The sequence below is a fragment of the Lipophrys pholis genome (genome assembly GCF_963383615.2).
Source record: "Lipophrys pholis genome assembly, chromosome: 6".
NCBI lineage: Eukaryota > Metazoa > Chordata > Actinopteri > Blenniiformes > Blenniidae > Lipophrys > Lipophrys pholis.
The window spans coordinates 21698274-21722837 of record NC_137629.1 but is presented as its reverse complement, the minus strand read 5'-3'; the positions used below and the strand labels follow the sequence as shown (position 1 = coordinate 21722837).

The 24564-nt window shown below is 41.9% G+C and overlaps 2 protein-coding genes across 4 annotated transcripts; one reads left to right on the top strand and one right to left on the bottom strand.

Annotated features, from left to right (window-relative positions):
• Nucleotides 1-1511: 1511 nt before the first annotated feature.
• LOC308110707 (cationic amino acid transporter 2) lies at nucleotides 1512-9412 on the bottom strand. Of its 2 annotated transcripts, none has more exons than XM_080465190.1 (12): nucleotides 9287-9412; nucleotides 6780-7153; nucleotides 6147-6302; nucleotides 5891-6056; nucleotides 5641-5777; nucleotides 4297-4519; nucleotides 3428-3564; nucleotides 3237-3339; nucleotides 2994-3130; nucleotides 2721-2887; nucleotides 2522-2630; nucleotides 1512-2436 (listed from the first exon to the last, which is right to left on the bottom strand). In XM_080465190.1, the coding sequence occupies exons 1-12, from the start codon at nucleotides 9301-9303 to the stop codon at nucleotides 2306-2308; spliced, it is 1857 nt and encodes a 618-aa protein (XP_080321316.1). In that variant the 5' UTR covers nucleotides 9304-9412; the 3' UTR covers nucleotides 1512-2305. The 2 variants fall into 2 exon arrangements, with proteins under 2 accessions (XP_080321316.1, XP_080321317.1); XM_080465191.1 differs by lacking the exon at nucleotides 9287-9412 and adding an exon at nucleotides 7581-7640.
• A 1976-nt stretch (nucleotides 9413-11388) lies between these two features.
• anxa6 (annexin A6) lies at nucleotides 11389-23498 on the top strand. 2 transcript variants are annotated; one of them, XM_080465183.1, is made up of 25 exons: nucleotides 11389-11694; nucleotides 12727-12789; nucleotides 14739-14823; nucleotides 14974-15068; nucleotides 15257-15370; nucleotides 15455-15545; nucleotides 15629-15708; nucleotides 16414-16470; nucleotides 16694-16787; nucleotides 17205-17300; nucleotides 17394-17452; nucleotides 17927-18049; nucleotides 18142-18200; nucleotides 18435-18513; nucleotides 19137-19218; nucleotides 19317-19411; nucleotides 19568-19681; nucleotides 20409-20499; nucleotides 20588-20667; nucleotides 20839-20892; nucleotides 20979-21072; nucleotides 21172-21267; nucleotides 21399-21457; nucleotides 21621-21758; nucleotides 23018-23498. In XM_080465183.1, exons 2-25 carry the CDS (start codon nucleotides 12787-12789, stop codon nucleotides 23075-23077), a joined length of 1998 nt encoding a protein of 665 aa, XP_080321309.1. In that variant the 5' UTR covers nucleotides 11389-11694; nucleotides 12727-12786; the 3' UTR covers nucleotides 23078-23498. The 2 variants fall into 2 exon arrangements, with proteins under 2 accessions (XP_080321309.1, XP_080321310.1); XM_080465184.1 differs by having other exon boundaries at nucleotides 11524-11694; nucleotides 21621-21743.
• Nucleotides 23499-24564: the final 1066 nt, after the last annotated feature.

Here is a 24564-nt window from a genome sequence, read left to right as displayed (position 1 = left end):
GAGAGACCTCAGACGTCGAGCTGCTTCCTTGCCCTGGAGAGGATGATCGAAGACCTGCCTCATCTCCTCCATCAACCGAGTGCTTGATCTACATATGGGTGATGCCCGTTCCCACAATGCCGTCACCCATTTTGCCGCTTTACCAGACAATAATCCAATTAGATAAGCAACACGAGAGTCATCGGTGGAGTAAGTGGCCGGCTGCTGCTTGAACACTAGTTCACACTGGAGGAGGAAACGGCCACAACCTCCCAGTTCCCCAGAATAACGTTCCGGGGTGGGCATATGCGGCTCCCTGGTGGCGGTCGGCGGTATTGTCCCGGGGGAAGGAGCCGCGTCACCGGGATGTTGCTGACCGACGGCGAGCCCGTCCAGGCGGCTGGTGAGGAGTGACATCTTGGCGGTCAGTTCATTTAACGTTGTCCCAATCTCCCGGAGGAACGTCTGGTGTTGGGACAAGAGATTACCGTGGGAGGATATGGCGCGCTGGAGGACTTCCGGGTCGGCTGAATCCATCGTGGCCAGATCGTTCTGTCATGTAAGGTGTAAGGAGGATTCAGGCGCCGACAGGACGAGGAAGTTGAGTTTTAGAAAAGAGTTTATTTAGGAGATCTCTCCAGCGGGCGGACCTCGGAGAGTGGCGTGAAGGCGGAGGTTGACGTCACCGGACAGCGATCTCCCGAGCTGGACAGCGCGGCGCACACCGGGACTGCACAGGAGGGTAGTAACACAGATTACTCCAAGTACCGTAGTACACGTCAAACAATTGGTTTTACAAAAAGGCTCGAGGGGCCGAGTCAAAGTACCGCGGGGATAAACGAGAGGATCTGGCGATGAGAGCCTGGAAACCCGGTTCCTATATAGTGGCCTCAATCATCCCTTTCAGGTGAGCCTCCTACGCCGTCCGCTCCACCTACGCACACACGCCCACACAAAAACAAACACAGCAGTATACACTGCGAAACGTGACACAATGTGCACAGTGTCTTCTCCCATAGTCGGCTGCGATGGGCTCCAGCGCTCAGATACAACCTGGAGTTAACCTAAGTTTGATAAAAAAAGATTTAAAACGGGATGGTTGTGTGTTTCAACATGCTCGTAAAAAAAACTCATTCTTTGAAAAAACGGGATATCATTTAATAATATGATATGAAATATTCCAACTTACTGATTCTTTTTAAAAAAAACTACAATTTGGTGAATAGTTTTCAAAGCTGTCTCAGAAGGAAAAAAAAAATCTACTTTACTACATCAACACTATATCCATTGTGAAGTTTCTTCTCAGCTCAGATCACAAGACACCGTATGCAGTGGGAACAATGCAAATTTCTTCTCTTGATTGAGCAGTTAAGCCTCTGATTGTGAACATAACAAAGATAAGCTGCCTTGAAAGGCTGTTCTGTTCGCTGTAAATTCTAAGGAGGGGGACATTTCTGATTGTTGAGATTATACATGGTACCAAACTGCAGTATCAACTATTTGCTTGTTATGCACAAGAGGACCTCCAGATTGAAATAATTTGAACCATTAAAGTTTTATTCAAAGAATACTTTTACAGCACTATAACAAGGACATTTTGTACAGGGTTTTATATTTACACACGTGAGCTAGACACAATTAATACAGCAAAGTTTAAACAGGTTGACAACAACAATATTCCACAACAAGTTTTACCGTATCTACATTTTGCAGCATCCTCAGTCAGCTGCTCTCAATTTAAATGTAAAAAAACAAAACATTTCAAAGACAGTTAAAATTATATAAAATTAATATTTGTCTATACATTTGTAAACTTGTTATTTCAGATAATTAATTTTTGGGGGGTATTTACACATTACTCAATAGATTTAGAAGGTCCAGGTGTTTCATTTTCAAACATGTCCTCATTTTTTTCCTCAAAGTTTTTACACAACTAGCTTTCATAGGAATCATTTCCCTGTACCTGAATATATTAAAAATTTCAAAGATTGGTCAGGAAGCATTTCAGTGTTTGCAGGGTATGATCACTGACTTCCACTTTAGCTTTGAGCTACTACCTATAATAAAGCTTTTTACTGCCTACAACATTTAACAACAAAACATTTTGTTTGAAATAAGAATATTTAGATACATAAAAATTCCATTAGCGTGTAAAAAAAAAAAAAAAGAGAAAGTCACAATGTAATACACATTTATTACTCGTCCACTTATTATATTCTGTGCAGTCTGCTCGTTGTTCCTCTCAGCAGTGGTCCACATAAAACAGTAGTTGTACAGTGACACTCACAGTAGCATATCCGTGTGTACGCCCTCACTTCACCTGAGCTCAGAACCGTTCTTCATTCATGATGTTCTTGTCTGCGTTACCGCTTATGGTTTCAATTGTCATGTGGTTGGTTTGGAGACGCTTCCTCTGGACACTGTTACGGATTCCGTAACCAAAATAGATCACCAATCCTGCAGTGTGAAAAAGAAGGAGATCAGTTACAGCCTACTTGATCAAAAACTCTTAAAACTTTGAATTACAGATAAATGGTCTTACCCACTAACATCCAGATAGCGTATCGCATCCATGTGTCTCCACTTAACTGCACCATTAAGTACACATTGATGAGAGTACTCACTACAGGGAGAGCAGGGATTAAGGGCACCTTTGAAGAGAGAGGATAATTCCGTGTGAAGTTATTTAATATAATAATTACTGGGGAAAAGATGACTTGAATGATCCGATCAACAGTTACCATAAAGGAAGCTTTGGAAGGATTCTGTGGGTGTCTCCAGATGAGGAGAATGTTGATCAAAAGTATGACTCCAAGGATGCAGACAACAGCCAGACTCCACCCCTCCATATTGGCCAGAGCGTTTATGGCAAAAGTCAGAGTGACGCACAAAGCCACCACACATCCGACTGTAGAGGGAGAGAAGATGAGGGAATTCACTCCAAGATGTACAGGAAACAAACGCACTCTTTATAAGCAAACTACGAAAGCTTCACTATACTTTGCTCCACATACCAGAAAACACGGTCAAGATTGTGACTGTTTGCGAGGTGAATGAGTTGGGAGATGATGGAGGTTTCAATAAGTTAAATTTAGATTTTGATGCTTTGACCTTTAGGTCTGTGTCGTCGTCAGATGGAGCCTCCTGGTACCTTGAAGCGAAAAGAGAAGAAGAGAGAGAAACGTTAGAACAAAATCAAAAAGATCCGGACTTTCACGACATTGAAGAAGCACTGAATTAAAAACAAATCAGTATACCTGAGTATCAGGATGCATATGGCCACCAGTGTGTAGGCAAACAGAGTACCGATGGACATCAAATCCACCAAGGCGTCCAGATCAAACAGAAGAGCCATGATTGCTGAGGGAAAGAAAATCAAAAGTTAAGTTGAGCTCTTCAGTTTCACTTCCGGTGCGAAAAACCGGGTGAACAGCTGGAACGTCTGTACCTGCCACAGTTCCAGATGCTATGGTAGCTACAGCTGGACTTCCCTTGGAAGTGACTTTGGTCAAAGGTTGGAAAAGCAGCCCATCTCTCGCCATGGCGAAGAGCACCCGGGGCATCGGGAACATGGAACCAAGCAAGCTGAAGAGACAGAACAGACAGTCATCACATTCAAGGTCTTCTGGGTTTCCTCTAAACTGTGGCTTTGTATAACAAGAGGAAATAAAACTTTCTTTCTAAATAGTATTTACATGTTTCTTTCCAGCAAAAAGACACTTAGAATGAGTTTTACTTGTAACGATGACAACTGTTCCAAATGGTTGGGAACATGGTGCCAATGATTCACTTATCTCGTTAGTAAGATAAACATGTGTCTTATTAGGATAAGCTACATTTACTCTTGGTCTCAGTGCAGTTTTTTTTTATCATGTTACAGCCTCAAATTGCTTTTCAAATTCTATGCTGTGTTTTTCCTGGGTAAACATTGTGCAGAATATTTTATTGACAGAACGATGCCAGAGATTGTAAATGGTGATTATGTAATGAGATGTGTGATACAGCTTCGTTAATGCATCTGAAACCACTTTTGGATGTCTCTTGTTTATCCATAATTGACTTCCAGTGATTTAACTGTACATCACACAAAATGTGAAGTTGACCAAGGGATGCATTTGCCTGATATTATGAATCAGCTGGAAGGTTTTTCCAAGTTAAGTGAAGCATTTGCTTGAATTAAGTTGGGTCACATGCAAATATAGATAAGTTATGGGTACGCCGAAATTGAATTAAAGTGTGATCAGCTATTTAAAGCCAAACTGTTGCAGAACGGTGGGTTTGTCTTACATACTAACATCTCACTCAAGGGTTTTGTACCTGGTGGAGAGAGCGCACAGTGAGCCCACAGCCACCACATATCTGGCAGGACCCCATCCGATATATTCAAAGGCCACAGGAAGTGGACTTTTGTCATTGAGAAGGTAGTAGGGCATCATCAGGGTGAGCGCGGCAGACACAGCAAAGTACGCCAGGAAACAAATGAGCAGGGAGGCCACGATGCCCACGGGTACAGACTTCTGGGGGTTCTTGACCTCTTCACCTACAAACAAGAAAATGAAGCAGTCAGAGAAGTGTCGATGAATCAACTCTGCAGCAGCAATCTGAGGGTCGCTGAAATGAAATGAAATCTCTCTCACAAACAGAGAAACGGCTATGATAGATGTGTCTGCAAAATTTGTCGCTATTGCGCTTCTGAGGAAAAAAAACTATGACTCAACAGAAGTTATCTTCAAGGTACAATCAACAACTGAAATTATGAAAGAAGTAATTTCAGAATCAAAAACTGGAGAAGAAATGGAATCTGACTTGTTTAGAAATGTTAATTTTGCATGGAAAGAAACTGTCAACCTATAAAAAGAGTTTTTTCAAAGCTTGTACCACTTGCTATTTGTTCTTAATGGAAGAAACTGAAAACAAGCCCTGGCTTCTTTTCAGCTCTCTGAAAAAAGTCACATTTCTGTGGACTGTAATGACTGAATGATCAATTCAGGAAACATTATTAGGGAGCACTGTGTTCACTCACATTGCTATGCAGATGACACATATATCTGTTATTTTATGAAACCAGATTATACAGATCACCTTGTCAAACAAGCGACGCTTGTCTTGAAGACATAAAAGCCGGTATGAGATACAATTTTTCAGACAGAATATTTAGCAACAAACCCTTTAAAGATTTGAAGAGTAACAGCTCTCTGTCCTAGTTCTATCTTATTTTGCTTTATTATCTCCTAACCCCTACCAGTGCAAGCAGAGAGCCGCGACCTGTGACTCCCTGTTTTTTCCACTGTCGCTAATGCTCACCGAAATCTTTGATTTTCTCTAAAGTTTTTAGGGATGTAAAAATGCCACCATGGCTATGTGATATAAATGAAACTGAATTGAAATAAATTAAAAACTCTTGCAACAATCAGTTTTCAAAACTGCAGCTAAATAAGTAAGCGACCAAAGAATTAAGCTGTTGTGTAAACAATAAGATGTGTGCATGCTGTTGTGTAAAACACTGCATAGTGTCTGATTAGAGGAACATTTGGCTTGTATTATGGTTTATATCATTTTCTGATTCAAGAGCACCCCCCCCCCCCCTCTCCAAAAAATCCCCCCAAAAAAGCCAACAACTGCTTATTTGTATTCTTCAAATGAGTCGAGTGTCCCTCTCACCTGTTGTTGCAATGCAGTCAAACCCGACAAAGGCATAAAAGCACGTTGCGGCTCCAGCCATGGTCCCATCAAACCCATAAGGGAAGAATCCCCCCTGCCCATAGCTACTTGTCACATTAACAATGGAGCTCAGGTTTCTGTAGCAGGGAGAGAGAAGTTTCGACCTTGTAACATTTTACAGTCTGATAACTAGAATACTGCAAGAAATGATATTTTTTGCTCAGATTGTCATGTTGCCCTTTGACATTACTTTGCATCTGCTGTGGCGTTTATCAGAGCCTCCTCACTGATTTGCCAGTTGGCGAGGTCCCCCTTGATGAACCCAGAGATGGTCACAAACAGCAGCACCAGGATGTTGATTGCTGTGAAGATCTTGTTGATGGTTGTCGACTCTTTCACTCCAAATGCCAGCACGCCTTCAGGGAAAACATGACAAATGTTTTATTTTCATATTTTGGGCACCTGTCCCTTCAAAAAAAAAAAAAACACAGTTTAGGTGACCTTACTTGAAAGTATCAAAATGAGAGCAGCCGCAAAGACATCTGGGTACGGCGCCAGGCCGGGGAGGCCCATTGCTGCATTTTCAGTAAAGAAATTGGAAATGACGCCCCCGATGAGATCATCAAATGTCCCGCTCCATGCAAGTGCAACGCTGGATGTCCCTAAGCAGATAGCAAGTGAAATAAAGCAATCACTTAGTCAGTTTATAACTACAGCCATAAACTGATATCGATACTGATCCGGACATTTACTCCATACTTTACGACTCTGTTATTTTAAACCACAGCCGTGTTTTATGACATTATTATAATGAGTTTAACAAGCTTTGTAAACAAAAAGAAAAAAAAAGACAGCAAATTATATCTGACTTGACTTTCTAACTTCTCCTTACACAGCAGGTGAAAGATCAGTGTTAAACAGGCCCATGTCGACGGCTCATCTATTATGACAGTTCAGTCAGGAAGTACACTGAAAGGATCTCAACCTGATGAACGTCCTGCAAATCTTGGCACATTACGGCAAGAGGAACATCAGCACCGGTTACAGTAACACTAATTCACAATTTTTAAAAAAAATCCTTGAATTACAAACATAACAGTCTGTTGTGTTGGAAAACAAAGCGAGTGTGTCACACTTGCCTATGACATAGGAGAGGAGCAGATTCCAGCCAGTGATAAAAGCCAGCAGCTCTCCGATGGTCACGTAGCTGTACAGGTATGCTGAGCCTGTTTTAGGAACCCGGGACCCAAACTCTGCATAGCACAGCCCGGCAAATACCGAAGCCACTGCTGCAATGAAGAAGGAAACGATGATGCTGGGTCCCGCTGAGTTTTTTGCCACTTCTCCAGAGAGGACGTAAACTCCAGCTCCCAGCGTGCTGCCCACACCCAGGGCCACCAGGTCCAGGGTTGTCAGGCATCGGTTGAAAGTAGATTGCTCCCCATCAGGTTCGACGGGCTTCCTGCGAGACAAGCTCCCCAGGAAGGACTTCACCAAACCACACGGCATGCTTCTGGGAGTTTGGACCAGGATGGAGGGATGAGGGGAATTATATAGGAAGAGGCAGGTGGGAGTCCAGTTGGATGTTGTTGAGAAAGAGGGAGTCGGTGAAAGAAGCGGTGAGGGGAGAGGAGCGGAGGAGAGAAGGAAGGGCACATCAGCAAATATGTCAGTGAATAATTGTCAGATCAGCCCCACACAGAACACCTTGTGTTGAAAGACACAACGGCTTCAACTTTTACAGAAAGGAAACATTTGCCTTATGGAAATGTCCAATTGGAGACCGAATGGACATCAGACCCGGGGCATTAAAAATCCAAGTGCAATTGTAATAACTTATAAAGATGGTTGTTTTTGCTGAATAATCGTATCATTTGTTAAATACCTCGTCTCAATAATTTGCCACAAATTTCAAACAAAGGGAAATCAATTCACCTTACCTGCTTCTGGGTAATATCCTGCCTCACAGGTGTGCTTGAAAGAAGCAGTGAGTAGCATCTGTCTCTCCACTTTATCGCTGTATTTTTTATACTTGACCTTTTGTTATCACTCCCCCTGATATGATAATGCTGATGTCTGGAGTTCTCATTGCCAGTACAGAACACAACACCCTGCACTTTACTCAGGCCGCGTTTCCTTATACAATAACTTCCTCAAGCATGACTAACACAGCACCTACAGAAATACATATTTTCATAGTTTATTGTTGTGCCTGCCTTAGTGGCAAGGCACAAAGATTACTATTCAAGGCAGCTGTTTATTTTCAATATTTATTTTCTGCCTTTTTTTTTCTTTCCCGCGAGTAAATAGTCTTGCACCTTTGGGAGCGCGTGTACGGGAATAGGTTGCTCCAACGAAAAAAAAATGCGAAAAAGTGTCCCATACAAAGTGAATGGGAGAGGCACCTCATGGAGGAGATCGGAGGAATCAGAGTCTGTTGCCAGGGAGACACTGAGATCAAACGAAAGACACGCACACAAACTTTTCTAGTTCTTGTGCCTGTGGTAGTGACAAGGCACAAAGATTACTATCCTCGGCGGCCATTTAATTTTCTTCTTATATTTCAGCAGTTTTTTCTGCGGGTAACTCGTCCCATTCTGCTGGGAGCAGGGACACAAAAAGCACATCAAAACGTGTTGAACATTTGGGAATAGACTGCTCCAACTTTTATTAACAATCCAGCTAACCGCTTCCGAATTAAATCCCCAAAAACTGCCTAGAGATGGGAGATGGGAGAGGCACCTCATGGAGGAGATCAAAGGTAAGCAGATACACAAAATATCCTCCGGAATTTTCTAGTTAAGTATACTTTCACCTCACCAGTGGCATGTTATGTGAGAAATAGTAGTTTCTTTCAGCTGGATTAGGGCTGCCTTTCATGAAAAAAACTAAACAAAACATATAAAAACTAGTATTTATTAAAATTTCATTCTGTGTTATTGCTTTTAACACATTATTATTATTAATATGTTTCATTATTTGTGTTGCCTCTTCTCACAGAGTGACAGAATACGTTGCACAAAAATGTTTTACTTCTTGTAAAACTACTTGTGCAGTTAAATAAAGCAAAAACAGATTTTGTACACATTTTGTATTATTTGAGGGGAAACTTCCTGGCAGCCCCACAGGAACCATGTAGCCAGTAGGTGTGATCCAGCCAGACCAAAGTCCAAGTGAGTTAATGAAACTGAGGAGGACAAAGCCCCTTTCATGGCTATTTGAGAGGCAGCATTTGTGTTTTCATCTCCCATCAGGAGATTTCAGCTCACCTAATCCTTCCTGGCATCTGCCTCAGTAGGCGGGAGGTGAGCAGGAGGCCAAAGGACCTTTGACCAAACTTAAGCTCAGGCTTCCTATCTGCACATCTCGCCAGCCAAGATATCATTTAGTCAACTCAAAAACAATTGTTACTACTGCACGTGATTGTATATGCCACTTAGGAGCTTGGTTAATGATCACTAATCAGTTATTGATAGACACCCACGGTCCAAGCTACATCTCAGATGAAACAGCAGTTACAAACACAGTGAACTAAACTGATTTAATTATAAGAATTCAGGGATTTGACCCTGATTTGAAGTTGGCTCTTGTTCTTTTATCTTTTCAATAGAGACAGTTATCTTTTATTATTATTATTATTTTTTACCTTGTCTTCAGTCCCATGAGAAGTACTGTGGCTGGTGACTGGAACAGGCCAATGTAACAAACATATCCGAGGATACGACTTGCGTGAAATGACTTTCACAGCGATATATACACACCACACTGGCCTGTGTGACCCTCCCACTCGGTGGAATTATACTCACAAAGTAGCCTTTCTCACTCGGGAGCCGTTTGAATCATAATGTGGTCATTATTACATGAAGTGAGAGCAGTGAACAGCAAATCTCATTCACAGTGTGAAAAATGGGCTTTTGTGTTCACTTCATTTGTTGTTTTGTTTTCACAAATTTTTATTCCACAGTTTCTAATTATGTTTACAGATGTGTGAAACTCCAGAAAAAATAATCTGATTTATAAAGATAAACACACTGTGGAGTCATTTGGAAAAAATTGAAATACTTGATTTGTTCAATCTGCACAATTAACTTTTATTTTTTAATAGAACACAAACTGAAATAATTGGAAAATTTCTACTAGAGGTTTTATTTTTGTATACTTTTTATGCTCAAATTGAAATAAACACTCACATTATTAATAATGCACATTTTTGGGATGAATTCTTCACAAGAGAAAACAAAATCTGTTCCCACAATATGATTACTATGGAGTCCCGTCTACCAACATATTTTCTTTTGTCAAACAAGAAAAGTTGCTGAATGAAAACTTAATAGACGCACAAGTTAGATGTGCCGAGCATTGCTTCAGTCAGAATAGAAACGGTGTGCATTAAATAAATAGCTCCTGGGATTACAATGCTTTGGGAGATTTTTGCTTTAGGTTTGATTTTAGATGCAATTAGTAGTTGCATACATTTTCATATTGACTTTCCCAGGTCTGCAGACATAATATGCCAGTTCTCACGATCTGCGTGCAGTGCTTTCTCAAAGCAGAAGAGGTCAGTATGCTACAAAGACGCCTCCTCTTCACTGCCTCCCACCTCCATCAGTGGTCACCTCAGATGATCCCTTCACTCCCTTTACAGTGGTGGGATGAAAAGGAAACAAAATGTTTCAGTATTTCACAGCTTTATTCAAATGGAACAAACGAATAACTTGATGGCTTCATACGCTGACCTTTGAATAACAATGTATTAATCTGTGACAGTGTTACGTTAAGATATGGGGTACCCTATCGAGTAATACCACAGAACAGTTACACCCTTTGTTTTGGTTTTAAGATTATCTTATAATTTCAGTTTGTCACCTTTATAGTCCCAAAATATTTCTAAAATACCCTATTAAAAAAATGTAAAATGTATCTCCACAATAGAAATTAAAGCCACAGCCTGCATATACTATTAATCAAATATGATTATGTTTAGAATTGCACACGTTAATTAAATAATTCCCTTTAGCGTAGTCCATGTAATATGAGTATATATATATAACTAAAATACTTAAAAGAGTTAATTAAATCCTAGACCAAATTATTGAGCAAATAATAATTAAACTAGTTTCTTAAGAGTAAACCCATTAAATAAGAGTAGACATCGTTGTGTTGACATCAAGTCCTTTCTAGGTCTTCCAGTCAGGATGAAACATGAAGTCAGGTATGTGCAGTGAGGGGTCCTGCATTGACCGTGCTTCCTGTAAGTCATCTCTTGTTTCTCATCGTCTATCCTCGTCCAGATCTTGAGATAGAAACAGAGAATCACCATGAATAAATATTATATATGAAGCTCATACACAACATACATAAACAGGGAAATTACTGGGAAAGGGAAAACATGAGTATGTTGGCTGTGAAAAGCATCTCAACATAACACCAATCATGTGGGCTCATTAGTGTGGACGTTCAGATATAATGACGATGTGCCTGGTAGTTTCTGCCCCCCTCTGACTGGAATGGACCCCTGACAGGACAGAAATAGTGCAGAACGACTCCCACGAGTGCCAGCAAGCTATTGAGTTAACGATTTACCTCCTGTGACTTATGTAAGTTCACCATAAAATCACATCTGAAACATGAATATTTACTTTTGTTAACGCACACACCTTTTCCAGTTTTTTTTTTTAATGATTAGTGTTACACCGGAAGTTGCTCCAAATGATCATTTCCAGATGCGTAACAAAAGTCCAAAAATGCACGAACCGATATATCTTCTGTCCTTTAGCGTGTGGTGTGTATTTATAGCATTTCTTTTACAGTAAGACGTGACTCTGACACAATCAATCTCGCTCTCTTGCACACACACACACGCAGACACGCTGACGCGCGCGCGCACACACATTTGGGAGAAGCACCGCAGTCGCTGCGTCACGGAGGACACGTAACGGGACGGCCCGAGTCTGACTCCCCCGCACACACAAAGACACACACCGGGTGATCGGGGACGGAGAAGAGCCAGAAGGACCAGCGCCAGCCGACACGGACACCCACCGAACCGAGAAGGTAAGCTGCGGTCTGGACACGTCCAGCCTCCGGCCAGACGACCGAGAGGAGGACTGCGGCAGAAACCCACTGGAGAAGTTTGCTGAGACGTCACTTTCCATATGTGCCTGCAGTTTTCTGCAGACACAGCCTGTCCTGGAGGACTGATGCGCTTTAATTGACTTTATCACAGATACAAATGGATACATATATGTCCTTTCAAAGAGAAAAGTTTTGTTGTTCTTGTTTTTTTCTGCTAATATGGCTCTGTATTTAAAGGCTTTTAAAGTTTGATCGACTGAGTGCGGTATAGATGAGGGTGTGGTTCTGCATGTATAAAGACCCCCCCCCCCCCCCCCCCCCCCCCCCCCCCCCCCACACACACACACACACACCCACACACCCACCACCACCACACACACAGACCTTGATTCTGACATTAAGTTAAACCTTGCATGCTATTTTGGGAAAAGTTCATTCCAGTCTTAAACAAACAGTGCAGCTTTCTTTCACAAGCGGGTTGGAGGTTTCAGTTTTTAAAGTACCCCCCCCCCCCCCCCCCCCCCCCCCCCCCCCCACACACACACACACACACACACACTTTCAATGGATTTTAACATTAAAAAGCTATTACTAAATAATTCATTGTAACTCTTTGCTTATATTGAGACATGGAGGGCTCTCAGTTTGTGAATGACTCCATTATAACCTCAGCATATAGCAGGACGGAAAATGTGACTCCATAGTTTAACTGCCTGCTGACTTAAATCAAATCCCATCCCCCCAGTCTGTCATGTTAGGTGAACATGAGGTTGAGCCCTATAGAAAATACTCTCCCCTCTCCTTTTTTGGTTCTGCTTTCCTCGTGCCCAGTATTACAGTAATCAGCCAGCAGGGAGTAAAGTGAACAGACCATGAATTGACCCAAGGAAAGGTAGGATTAGTGTTATATTGTCGTGCGACAGCAAATGACACTTCCAGCAGAGCAGGGATACTGTGCGATGCTCTTGTTCTGCCATACCTCAGTATTTCTCTCTCTCTCTCTCTCTCTAGGCCTGAAGCTATCGATTCCTGACCAGTCTTGACACATTGGACCTGCACGTCTCATAGAAAATGGTAAGTGAGCAGGACCTTTCTCATCTTGCATTATATAAGAATGATCGGGGCTATATTAAACCGCGGACCGGGTGTCTGGTGTCTGTGTAACATGGATGGTTTAGTGCATCATTGAATGGGGTGTGGATAGAGTGAGGTCACCTCCTGCCATCTGCCACATTGTCAGTTGTCCGCATCATAAAAGCAGCAGTGTAGGGTGTCGTTGCTACCTGTGGAACCTGCACATCTAATAGACAAACCCGATGCCTTACTTCCAAAGTCATGGCTTTGCAGAATCATTCAAGCCTTGTAGCAGGCGGGATCCAAGTTTATTGTCCAGGCTGAAAACCACCGCCCTGCCTTCATGGCCTCACATGAGGTGAGACACCTTCTTAGTTTTAATTATATAATGACTCGACAGAATGGAAAAAGTTCACTGAGGAAGTTCAATATATCATTTCCACATTACGGTTCAGCATAACGTCTATCAGATGAAATGGGATTACTTCTGTTCAGGGTTTGTTGCTAAGGGTTTGTATTTGTGGCCCGTTGCTATGTGGGTGAAGCTCTCCAGCTGTCGTGAAGAATGATAGTGGCTGATATGCAGCAGATTGTGTGCAGAGGCCCCTTAGCTGCACACTAGCGCATACCCATTTGGCTGCTAGCCTCACTGCAGCAATATCCTCAACAGCTGCAATTTGAGTTTTCAATCCTCGTTCCCCACAGTGCACAAACTCAGAGATTCATAACTTAATAAAATAGTGAGACTATGGAGCTTTTGTTCTGCGCTTCATTGTGTGTCAGACCCCCTGCAGAGAGACTGAGATGTTCTCTGTGCAACCTGACTCCCCGCCACATACAAGCACCCACCGCTTTCCCACTCCTTCACTCACACAAACACACTGACACCCATAGCAGGCTCTGATCTGTCGGGGTGGGACAGGTGCAAATACATTGGAGTCCTGGAGTCATGGGAGGAAATCCTGCACTTGCTGCGAACTAAGGCTCTTTTTAAAAAAAAATTGTTTAGAGAGACAAAAGATTTAGACGAATTAGAAACAAAGGCCTGTAGCTACGTATTGATGTATAATATGATGAGAAAGAGGAAGAATTCAGTTTTTTTTTTGTAACTCGACACCTTCTCCCACTAATGAAAATCTCCTCACTGGAGCTCTCCTCATTGAATGTTAAACTCCAAATACGGCTGAAAACTTTATCAAACTTAAGCCAATCACTGAGCCAGGGGCACTTTATAAGGCGCCCCAAGTTTTTTTTTATTTTTTTATTGTTAATTTGTTGGCATAAACAAATTTCGACAGTATTATTAGTGATATATTTTATATAAAAAAAAAAAAAAATAAATAAAAATTATCTCTCTCTCTCTCTCTCTCTCTCTCTCTCTCTCTCTCTCTCTCTCTCTCTCTCTCTCTCTATATATATATATATATATTGCTTCCACTAGGGGGGGGGGGGGGGGCGTCTATTGACCAGCCGTCACTGCAAATGTTACATTTGCAACATGAAAGCTGTGCCAAGCAATCTCTGTAGTATACAGTTTTTTTTATCCAAAAAACGCCCCCCAAAAAAGGCAAACCACCTACATTTATTGGAGATAATCTGCTCTCTATAGACTTCCTTTTCTGTGCGCTATGAGTGTTTGTGTTAAATTGAATAAAAATCAGTTTCATGGTTGCAACGTTGTGAATCCACATTGTGGACAATCTCACTCCGGAGTGAATGTACAGAACTTGTTTGGTCTTTAAATGGTATATTTTCTCATAACTGTCACTGCTATGGCCGCTACACTAAATGCTTTTATCAGTATGTTAAGCACACTCCAAGTTAATTGAGAGTGATCGTCTCAGCAGAGATCCAGACTTTGATGCAAGTCAATTAATTGTATAAAGTGTGAATCCTCCCTTGAATTGCCTCGCGTTTGAAACTTCAGTTGAACTCTACTGTTCTTTCAGGTGTTCAGAGGCACAATAGCAGATGCTCCGGACTTTGATGCCGGTGCTGACGCCGAGGCCCTTTACAGTGCCATGAAAGGCATTGGTGAGTTCCTCACGCCTCTGTGAATTTTGGACAAGTAAAGGTCATCTTTCATGCTTCCCTCCCACCATTTGAATTACCACTCTGAGCATTTTTTCCCAACCAAAGAAGTTGAGGCAGTGATTTAGTCTGTGGTGCATTTGTGTTCTTTAGGTAGTGATAAAGAGGCCATCTTGGACCTGGTCACCTCGCGAAGCAACGCGCAGCGGCAGGAAGTCGTTGCAGCATACAAAAGCAGCTTTGGAAAGGTACATAACTATTTTTTTTAATGTCTTGTTTTCGTACGGATGGTCAAGGGATTTCACGCATGTAGTGCTTTTCCAGTTCTTCAACAGTTTGCTTAATCTATCCATTGGATTGACTGAACGTTCTGCACAGAAAGTGTCTCATTATGGTTTTGTTGGATATAAGCGTATCTAAATGTCTTTTTCCTCAGGACCTGATTGAAGATCTTAAATATGAGCTCACAGGAAAGTTTGAACGTCTCATTGTCAGTCTGATGAGAACGCCAGCCTACCACGATGCCAAAGAAATCCACGATGCAGTCAAAGTAGGACACTCTCACTGTCACTCCAGTTACATGAACTGAAACTGAAAGTGGTTCATGTTTTCAAACTTAATATTCTGTTTTAAGGGAGCTGGAACGAATGAGCGATGCCTGATGGAGGTTCTGGTGTCCAGAACCAACAAACAGATGCACGACATGGTTGCGGCATACAAGGATGGTAAAGCCCGTTGAATAAGATTCGATTATAAGTCAACGGAAAACATGTGAGCAGCCTTGAACATTAGTGTGTGTTTTTTCCAGCTTATGGCAGAGACATAGAGGAGGACGTCATGGCAGACACTTCAGGTCACTTTAAGAAGATGCTGGTTGTTTTACTTCAGGTCAGTTCACTTCGGGGGGGGGGGGGGGGGGGGGTGTTAAAGGCAGCGGAGCAACAGAGAGTGACTGCTTTGGGGTCCCGTTTACACGACAACAAATACGAGCGTATCTGGAAAACTTTCTTCACTTTTGGGGGGTTCGTTTGCACGGCACCAGTGTGTGGATCCACTGTATCTTCGAAGTTTTTATCCCGGCTCCCAAGGTGGAAAGATTCTTTCACAGTTGCTATTCCCTCCTGCAGGCATTTCCGGAGGCTACAGAGCCTGTTACTGCGCATGCGCATCTCTCCCCTCCCGCTCACTCAGTTGTAAACAAACATGGCGGCCCCGTAGTGGTATGAATCGCGGTCTGTATTCTAGTTTTATCGTCCATATCAGTAGTTTTATACTACTACTAGAGTATGGATAGTTTTATAGTTGAGACTCACCCCTTATAGCATCCTTACGGATGTCGAGTGCTCTCCATTTTCTTCACGTCTGCACACACGTTTGTGTAGTTTCATTACAAAATCAAGCAACAGCGCCCTACTGTGGCCTGGCATACTAACTATATCGTTGTCTCTGTGTCCGCTGCTGCAGTGTAAACACGGACTTTTTAACGGATTAGGTGTTGCTACGTGAAACGTTGTCGTGTAAACGGGGCCTTAGATGTAGTGCCTTTAATCACTGGCTCATCAGCAGTGTGTTGTGTTGGTTTGATGGCTGCAGGGGACCAGGGATGAGGCAGGAGTGGTGGATGCAGACCTGGTGGAGCAGGATGCACAAGTAAGGATTTTGAACCTTTTAAAGGCTTGTAGATTTACCACATATTCACAGATTTGTTTTTGAGTGTAATTTGACTTTAGGCAAGCCAAACATTTAATTAAAGATTATAATAAGCATAATAATGTTATTTTTTGCTTGGAATTTTTTGCTCATTAATTAGAATCACAACTCTAAATGTGTTTGTTACTTTTTTTGTAATATATTATCCCCTTCCTCTTTGTAGGACCTTTATGCAGCAGGAGAGGAGCAATGGGGGACCGACGAGGCCAAATTTATCATGATCCTGGGAAATCGCAGTGTGACCCACCTTCGCATGGGTGAGCTCAGCTCTCAGTGACATTAACGCAGCAGTGTGGCATGCTACACATCCCCACTGCAGCCTTAAGTTCCTTTAGGAGTGAATGGCACATTAAAGGCAGTTCTCGGAGTGTAATTGTCCGAATTCTTCACAGAGACACTCGACAGCTGCGCGTTATTGAAACTAGCTCTTTAGAGCTGAACTTTGACCTGTTAAGACTTGAGTCAACATTTGTGTGCTTCTGTTTTCCAACTGTTGTGAAAGTTTGGGAGGCTTTGACCTTTGAAGCTGATTTTTTTTCTGACAATGACAAAGCCCCTATCTTTAACTATTTACCTGGTTAAATGTCTTAATCTCACCTGACAGACTTTCAGTTTCAATTGACTGGGGACAAAAACAAGATCATAAACATCCTGTTACTTTCTACTCTTTTTAGTTTTTGATGCATATGAGAAGATTGCCGAGTTGTCCATCGAGGACAGCATTAAGAGCGAGCTCTCCGGAGACTTTGAGAGGCTGATGTTGGCTGTTGGTAAGAAATCAACTGAATTAACACTTTGCAATGATATTGAGACTGCCGAGGTGGGTATTTACCACAGCGGTTGCTTCTGGTGTTTTGTCACAGTTCAGTGCATAAGGAGCGTTCCCATGTTCTTTGCCAGGCGGCTCTACAAGTCAATGAAGGTAAATACAAGTACATTTTTAACTAGTTTCTAGTTGACCAGTGGTGTAACACATATGGGTAGTAGACAACAAAATTTTTTTTAAAAAAATTGCCCTGCAAGGAGGTTCAATTTGACCGTGGGAAATGACAGTTTTTCAGGAAAAGTAAATGCAGTTCCTAACCTGACCACTCGGGGTTGCACTGTTACAGTAAAACAAGAGACCCCGAACTGAACGAGAGCAGAATTAGCAGTGTTACCTTTAAAGCTATAAGCAGATTTTGTAATGAGTGCATTGAATGGCAACATTTGGATAATCTACTCATAGTTGTTATTCAGAGTTTATGACAGTATTATTGGGCTTGTGTCACAAGTACAAAGCAGTGCATCAGCAGCACTGCCATTTTGGCAGATTTTGGATGAATATATCAAATGATGTATATACTGACTCCTCGTTGCTGCACCCCTGAAGTCCTGCTGTGTGCCTCACTTTCAGGGTCTCGGGACTGCTGACAACACTCTGATCCGGATCATGATTTGTCGCTCTGAAATTGACATGTTGGACATCCGAGAGTGTTTCCGTCTCAGATATGAGAAGTCACTCTACAACATGATTAAGGTTGGAAAAATATGGCAACTTCCATACGCACCCGATATCTTTATGTAGCACACCGCTAATCTCACTTTGTGTTTGTATTTTTCGTAAAACAGGACGACACGTCTGGGGATTACAAGAGGACTCTGCTCAACTTATGTGGAGGAGATGATGAGTGAGTCACATTAGAGCTGCAAACAAGTGCAACAGCGAGATCGGGGTTGACTGAGCATCAGTTTTCAAACTTTTACCCTCATGATGACCGTTTGCTTTTGGTACAGAGACATATATAAACCGCTTATATGAAGTTTACACCTGACCATTGCTTCAAAGTTGTTGAAAATGTATCCACTATGCACTGCTCAAGGTTTGTGCTCTGCTGAATGTTGTATCACACCGATCGTTACAGCTTAGCTGGAGAGTTCTTCCCCGAAGCTGCTCAGATAGCCTACAAGATGTGGGAAATAAGTTCCATGACCAAAGTGCAGGTTTGGGCTCCATTCGCTCCCACGCTAGATGTGCCACCGCATGCTTGGCTTGGCAGTGCCTTGTACCTCAGATACGTGCTGGCCCTGCAATGATTGACGTGTGGTAGTGCCAGAAACCTGTGCTGATAACGCAGCTTCAACTGCACAGTGAAAGCTTTGTCTTGCTGAAGATCTGACTGACGTGCAATTAATTAAAATTGAAATAGTTGTAGTTATATCGCACTCTCTTCACCACAGTTTGAAGGTTCATTATAATGAACAGACTGAATGCCCCAAACAACTCAGCATAGTTCTTAACAAAATGCTGCTTCACTAACACTTTGGATAACTGTGCTGTTTTCAGCTGACCAACCTTAATTGTGTCATGACATCTAACCACAAAAGCATCCCCCCCCACCCCCCCGCAAATAACACAAAATTATTGTCATGTGCTGTTTTATTAGTGTTATTGGCTAAATAATCCCTTTGTGTAAAAATCTTCATTTTGCATGTGTTGCAGAGTTCTGCATGTATTTTGCATTGCAGCTGTGATGTATTTACTCCAATAATAAAAATATATGTATGTCTCATACGCGACGCCTTCTAACTGATATTCTTCTAATTTTTTTATTCCACCACCTCAGCTGAGGCCTACAGTCCGTCCAGCGTCTGATTTTGACCCAGCCGCTGATGCCCAAGCACTGAGGAAAGCCATGAAGGGATTCGGTATGCACCTCAGAGGACTTACGCACATTTCGAATGCAAGTGATATTTCGCAAATTGAAAACTTTTCAGTTGTGTTATTCCCCCTTTTTCAACCACAGGAACCGACGAAGATGCCATCATTGACGTAGTAGCACAGAGAAGCAACGCCCAGAGGCAAGAGATCAGACAGACCTTCAAATCTCTACTCGGACGTGTAAGTAAACGATTAGAAACAAAACAGAAGGAAACAAAGATATCACGACTGTTCCGATCAGATATAAGTTTGAGTCAATCACACAGGGTTGACAAAAACCTTGAACAAAAAATCTGTTCCAATGTCGGCTTTCTAAAAGGTGTGATTGTCTTTCAGGATCTGATGAAGGACCTTAAGTCTGAGCTGTCAAAGAACTTGGAGAGGCTGATCATCGGGCTCATGTTGACCCCGGCTGAGTTTGATGCCAAAATGATGAGAAAGGCAATGGAGGTAATGGAGGAGTGAGCCAAATGGTTTATAAGTGACGCTCTGGTGCCCCCAAGTGAACTGTTCTGCTTGTACATTTCATTTCTGTTTATAATGAAGACACCGGAACTTACAGTATGTGTTTATACAAAAATACCTCATGGTCATATGTTTCCAAGCCGTTGGGCCCGGATGTTGTGGCAATTACATGGAAAATAATTTAATAATCAAATTGACTTTAATTATAACCTGTAAAGCACTACAGGATGTAGGAAGCTTGACTCATCTCTTTACCCCCTTTTCTATTTTTATCCAGTTTGTTTTTAACTTTTATCCATCATGAAGGACTTTAATTGAATAATTCCAAACAGAAACATTGAAGGGTTGAACAAGAAAGACAGGTTTATAGGCTCTGGTTACAGAAAAAGCTAAACAGACGAGATAATAAGCCCGAGGTCGGCTCATTTAAACACAGAGGGAGTGAGGAGACAATGTGGTACAGCTGATGAAATTCAAGGGACACAATCAGGAGAGACAGTTGGAGGGCGAAGCAAACAAGAGGGTACACAAGAGCACAGCCACAAAATATAACACCAACACATGGAAAAGTAAACAGGGAAAAACATGTTGTGAAATCAGGGGAAAGCACAAAACTAAAAACATCAGGTGCATGATTTGTGGTGTATTTATTTATTTTTGGTCTAAATCAGTTTTCCTGTGTTGTTTTTGGACCTGAACCTCGACTTGTCAGGGAGCTGGGACAGACGAGCATGCTCTCATTGAGATTCTGGTTACCAGGAGCAATGAACAAATACACGCCATGAATGCCGCCTATAAAGATGGTGAGTCTGATCCCAGAGTCATATCTGAAATCACCTCGTTTTGGAAAGTTGCTACTGTTCTCACCACATTCCTCTTGATCACGTGCAGCCTATAAGAAGTCTCTGGAAGACGCCATTCAATCCGACACTTCAGGACATTTCTGTCGCATCCTTGTGTCTCTCACACAGGTAAGATTCAGAGAATTTGATTTAATTCACACCTGCTCACCAGTTGCAGTCTAGTTCAGTCACCAGGCTCTACCAGATTGTGAGGTTCTCTTTTTTTAATTGCCGCCAAAAACCTCATTTGATTATATATCCACGCTCGTTTCATCCATAAATTGTTGATGTCATGTTCAGGGTGCGAGAGAGGAAGACCCTGCAGATATGGAAAGAGCCATGGCTGATGCACAGGTGATTCAGTGAATCCTCCTGCGCGGTTTTATTTTCATACAAAATGAAACAAAGGATTTAAACGGATTCTCTTCCTAAACTATCAGGAACTTGCAGACGCATGCAACGCAGACTCTGACGACATGGAGATGAAGTTCATGAGTATTCTGTGCACCCGGAGCGTCCAACATCTCAGGAAAGGTAATAGTCATACGCGACACAGGCTTATCCGCCTTCATTTCAATTTCGTCCACAACGTTTCAGTTTGTGATAATTAGTCATGTTCTTCCATTTTGTCAGTGTTCCAGGAGTTTGTCAAATGCAGTAACAAGGACATCGAACAGATTATCAAGAAGGAAATGTCAGGGGATGTGAAGAATGCGTTTTATGCAATCGGTAATTATCGTCCGTGACGCTAAGCTTTGACTATGTGCAACTATTAAGTAATTCACAGTAGAGCATGCTGACAGCAGGTATGTGTGTGTCACTGTGTCTCAGCCCTTTCTCACTCGCTCTTTAATCTGCAGTTCGCAGTGTGAAGAACCAGCCCTCCTATTTTGCGGATCGTTTGTACAAAGCCATGAAGGTATTTTATGTAGCACATCATAAAGGCCTTGAAAGCCATGCAAAAAAAAAAAAAGAAAAAGAAAAAAGGAATAAGGTGATATGTATTGGGGCTTGTAATGTAGAGGTGATTTGTGTAGTTTTGTAGTAAATGCTGTCAGCTCAATAAATAAACCATTCCGCAGGGCCTTGGTACAGATGACAGGGCGCTGATCCGCATCATGGTGTCCCGTAGTGAGGTGGACCTCTTCAATATACGTAAAGAGTTCAAGGAAACACACGACACCTCCCTCCATGAATTCATCCAGGTAGAAACGATGATTGTAAGTCGCAGTCTCTGTCTATACTAACACACTCCGTTTGGTTTGGCGTGCTCTCCTCTGTCTCTGCAGAGTGATTCTCTCACTGTCTCCGTCCCGCTCTGTGTGTTTGCGTGTGTGTTGCACATCCTCCTTTTGCTGCTGTGGTGGGGCGGTGGGGTTTAATAATCTATAGCTGTTCTGCGGTGGATTCTGGGTCTGTGGCCACTGCACAGCTGTTTAGGAATTTCCCTTCAAGCCTGACTTCCTCTGTATGACTTCCGTGTGATTGGCTGAAAGACGCAGAGACAGGAAGCTCCTTAAAGCAGTTCTATAATAACTTGCAGATGAAATCACCGTGACATCAATGCAGCCCAGCCAACAGGGTGCACTTTATTGGAAAATATATTATTAGGTCACCAGCAACAGAACTTCTTCATATTGTTACCAAGGCATATATTGAAGTAATAATATTGACAAGATTTTTTTTTTTAATGGGCACCTTTTATTGGACCCACGAGTGAATACTAAAAGACAGCCACAAAGAAGTGACAAACTCAGTATATACAGTTATATACAGTCTGGAGAAATGTGGAATTTGATGGACATTGGGGAGTTGGAAGAAATTATATAGGGTACATTTTAGCTGCATGACATCTTATTTGACCAGTTTGTCAAAGAATACCTTTCTTTTGCCGATTAAAATGATAATTTAAAGCAGTATATACAAACCCATAGAGCAACCAGAGTCATTAAAGATTGTGCATTTAAAGAAATACTTTGTCATTTAGAGAAATATGATTGTATATTGATATCCTGGAAGTTATAAGGGATATATTTATACAAACACCCTGATCACACAGTCAATCTATGAAACAGCTTTAAATGTTTGATTTTTATATATATTATATATAGATACATAAATAAGTACATAAATAATACATATATAAGTATATATATATATATATATATATATAAAATGAGCACATTTTCCAAAATGAGGAACAAGTCGTTTAAAGAAAGATACTTAATAGTGACGATGATCTTAAAAGACAGGTCTTTATTTCTGAGCGTCAGCTGATATCAGGGTAATTCCATGTTTAACTCCTTTGTTAGTTTTCGCTGATTTCATGACCTTTGCTGCCGCTTTGCTATTGTGTGCGAGCCAGAAGAAACCCCTGCTGCCCCGTGTCCGCTCTGTGATGAATGAAATGTCAGCAGACATGCACATGATGGAAACGGCATTGACTCCCGTCGTGTGTGTGCTTTCTGCCCGTGTCCAGGGTGATACCTCAGGAGACTACCGTAAAACCCTGCAGATCCTCTGTGGAGGGGAGGACTAAACCCGCCACGTCCCTGCAGCTTCACTCACAGCCTTGAGTGACCACAACACAAAAACCTGTCCACGGAGTGAAACTGTGGTTCTTTAACGTCATTGTCTGTTTCAATGTTCCCATTTTCTGCCACACTTCAGCCAAAGCAAGTGACCTATGACCTCTCAGCCTCACAAAGCCAGTTTTCATTTGCTCTCAATTTTCCTGTCTTACAGGAGGATGTCTTTTTTCTTTCTTCTTCTTCTTTCTCTTTTTTTTCTTTTCTTTTTTTTTTTTTTTACAGTGTTTTACAATTGTGTTCCCTGTAGTGTTGAAAGAGGCTTCACATGTACAGCTCAAGCAGTGCCTTCAGGTTGTATGCCATCCAAAAAGTACTGTGATTTGAAGGTGTAGCGCAATACCCTAAATGAAAATTAAAAAAACAAAACAATCTAAATGTGTCTTTTATTGTCATTTTATTCTCAAACTCATATTTTGATCAAACACATATAAACAGACCACATGGCAGTGTCTTTTTTTATAGTGTGTTGGGTTCCTGGTTTGCCTTTGGCCGGCCTATTCAATGATTAACTGTGTTGATACTTGCTGGGTTGAGTGAAAAAGGAACTAGAATATTTATCATCAGGAAACTCCCACTCAATGGTAACACATCTTCACAAACTCAGAAAAATACCCCCGAATTGTAGCTGACTGGGAAGGAGAAGTAAACCAAGTCAGTGGTGATAACAATCAGTAATTAAGATATTTTTATCCAGTTATAGCTCATATCTGTCCAAGATAAGTCAAGCTCATATGAGCCCATGATTCAGCAAAACACTGCAGTTGTTTGGATGACTGTTCACTCTGCTTTTTAGAAATAATACACTGCGTATACATGAGTGTGTCGCCATACGCCTCATGTGTATGTGAAGCACTTGTATACTTGTCAGTGGAGATGAAAAGAGCAAGGCAGCTGCCTCCGTCCTTGTTAGTGTCTCAGTTGGTTGCATATGTGTGAGTGCAGCTGTTGTCAGGCCTTTTTGAGTTAAAAGAGGAAAGAAGAAAAAAGATGTATGTGGTGAGGAAATCCCCTGCAGCACGCCAAAATCCAAGGCAACAAATAGAGTCTGCTGCACTCAGTCACGTTAGTTTTAATGGCACGCCCAACATGAAATTGCTCCATTTGATGATAATTACAAGAGATTAGGGGATTACTTCAGTGGCACTTTGTTAATAGCAATACATACAGTGTTCCTGAATTTCCCCTTTGATAGTTGGGGGAACTTTGTGCAGTGTTCAGCCTGCATGGCGGGAATAGATTGCAGTTTACATATTTCAAAGCTCGTATATCTGCAAAGGGAGTCATGGGTGTTCCTCCGACGGTTGACTTTTTATTTACAGTCCTCATGACAGAAAATGCATGAAGTTATTGTGCAAATAGCACATTTGCTCTTTGCAGACTTACCGTGCATGCATGCAGAGTACACAGTGGTGTGCACTATGTATGCATGCACGTC

Coding starts and splice junctions, on each gene's coding strand:
- LOC308110707 (XM_080465190.1), bottom strand. Junction 3,340..3,427: donor AGCATCTGGAACTGTGGCAG/GTACAGACGTTC, acceptor TCTTTCCCTCAG/CAATCATGGCTCTTCTGTTT. Junction 2,437..2,521: donor CGCTATCTGGATGTTAGTGG/GTAAGACCATTT, acceptor TTCACACTGCAG/GATTGGTGATCTATTTTGGT.
- anxa6 (XM_080465183.1), top strand. Junction 19,219..19,316: donor GAAAGCCATGAAGGGATTCG/GTATGCACCTCA, acceptor TTTCAACCACAG/GAACCGACGAAGATGCCATC. Junction 21,458..21,620: donor GTTTGTACAAAGCCATGAAG/GTATTTTATGTA, acceptor ACCATTCCGCAG/GGCCTTGGTACAGATGACAG.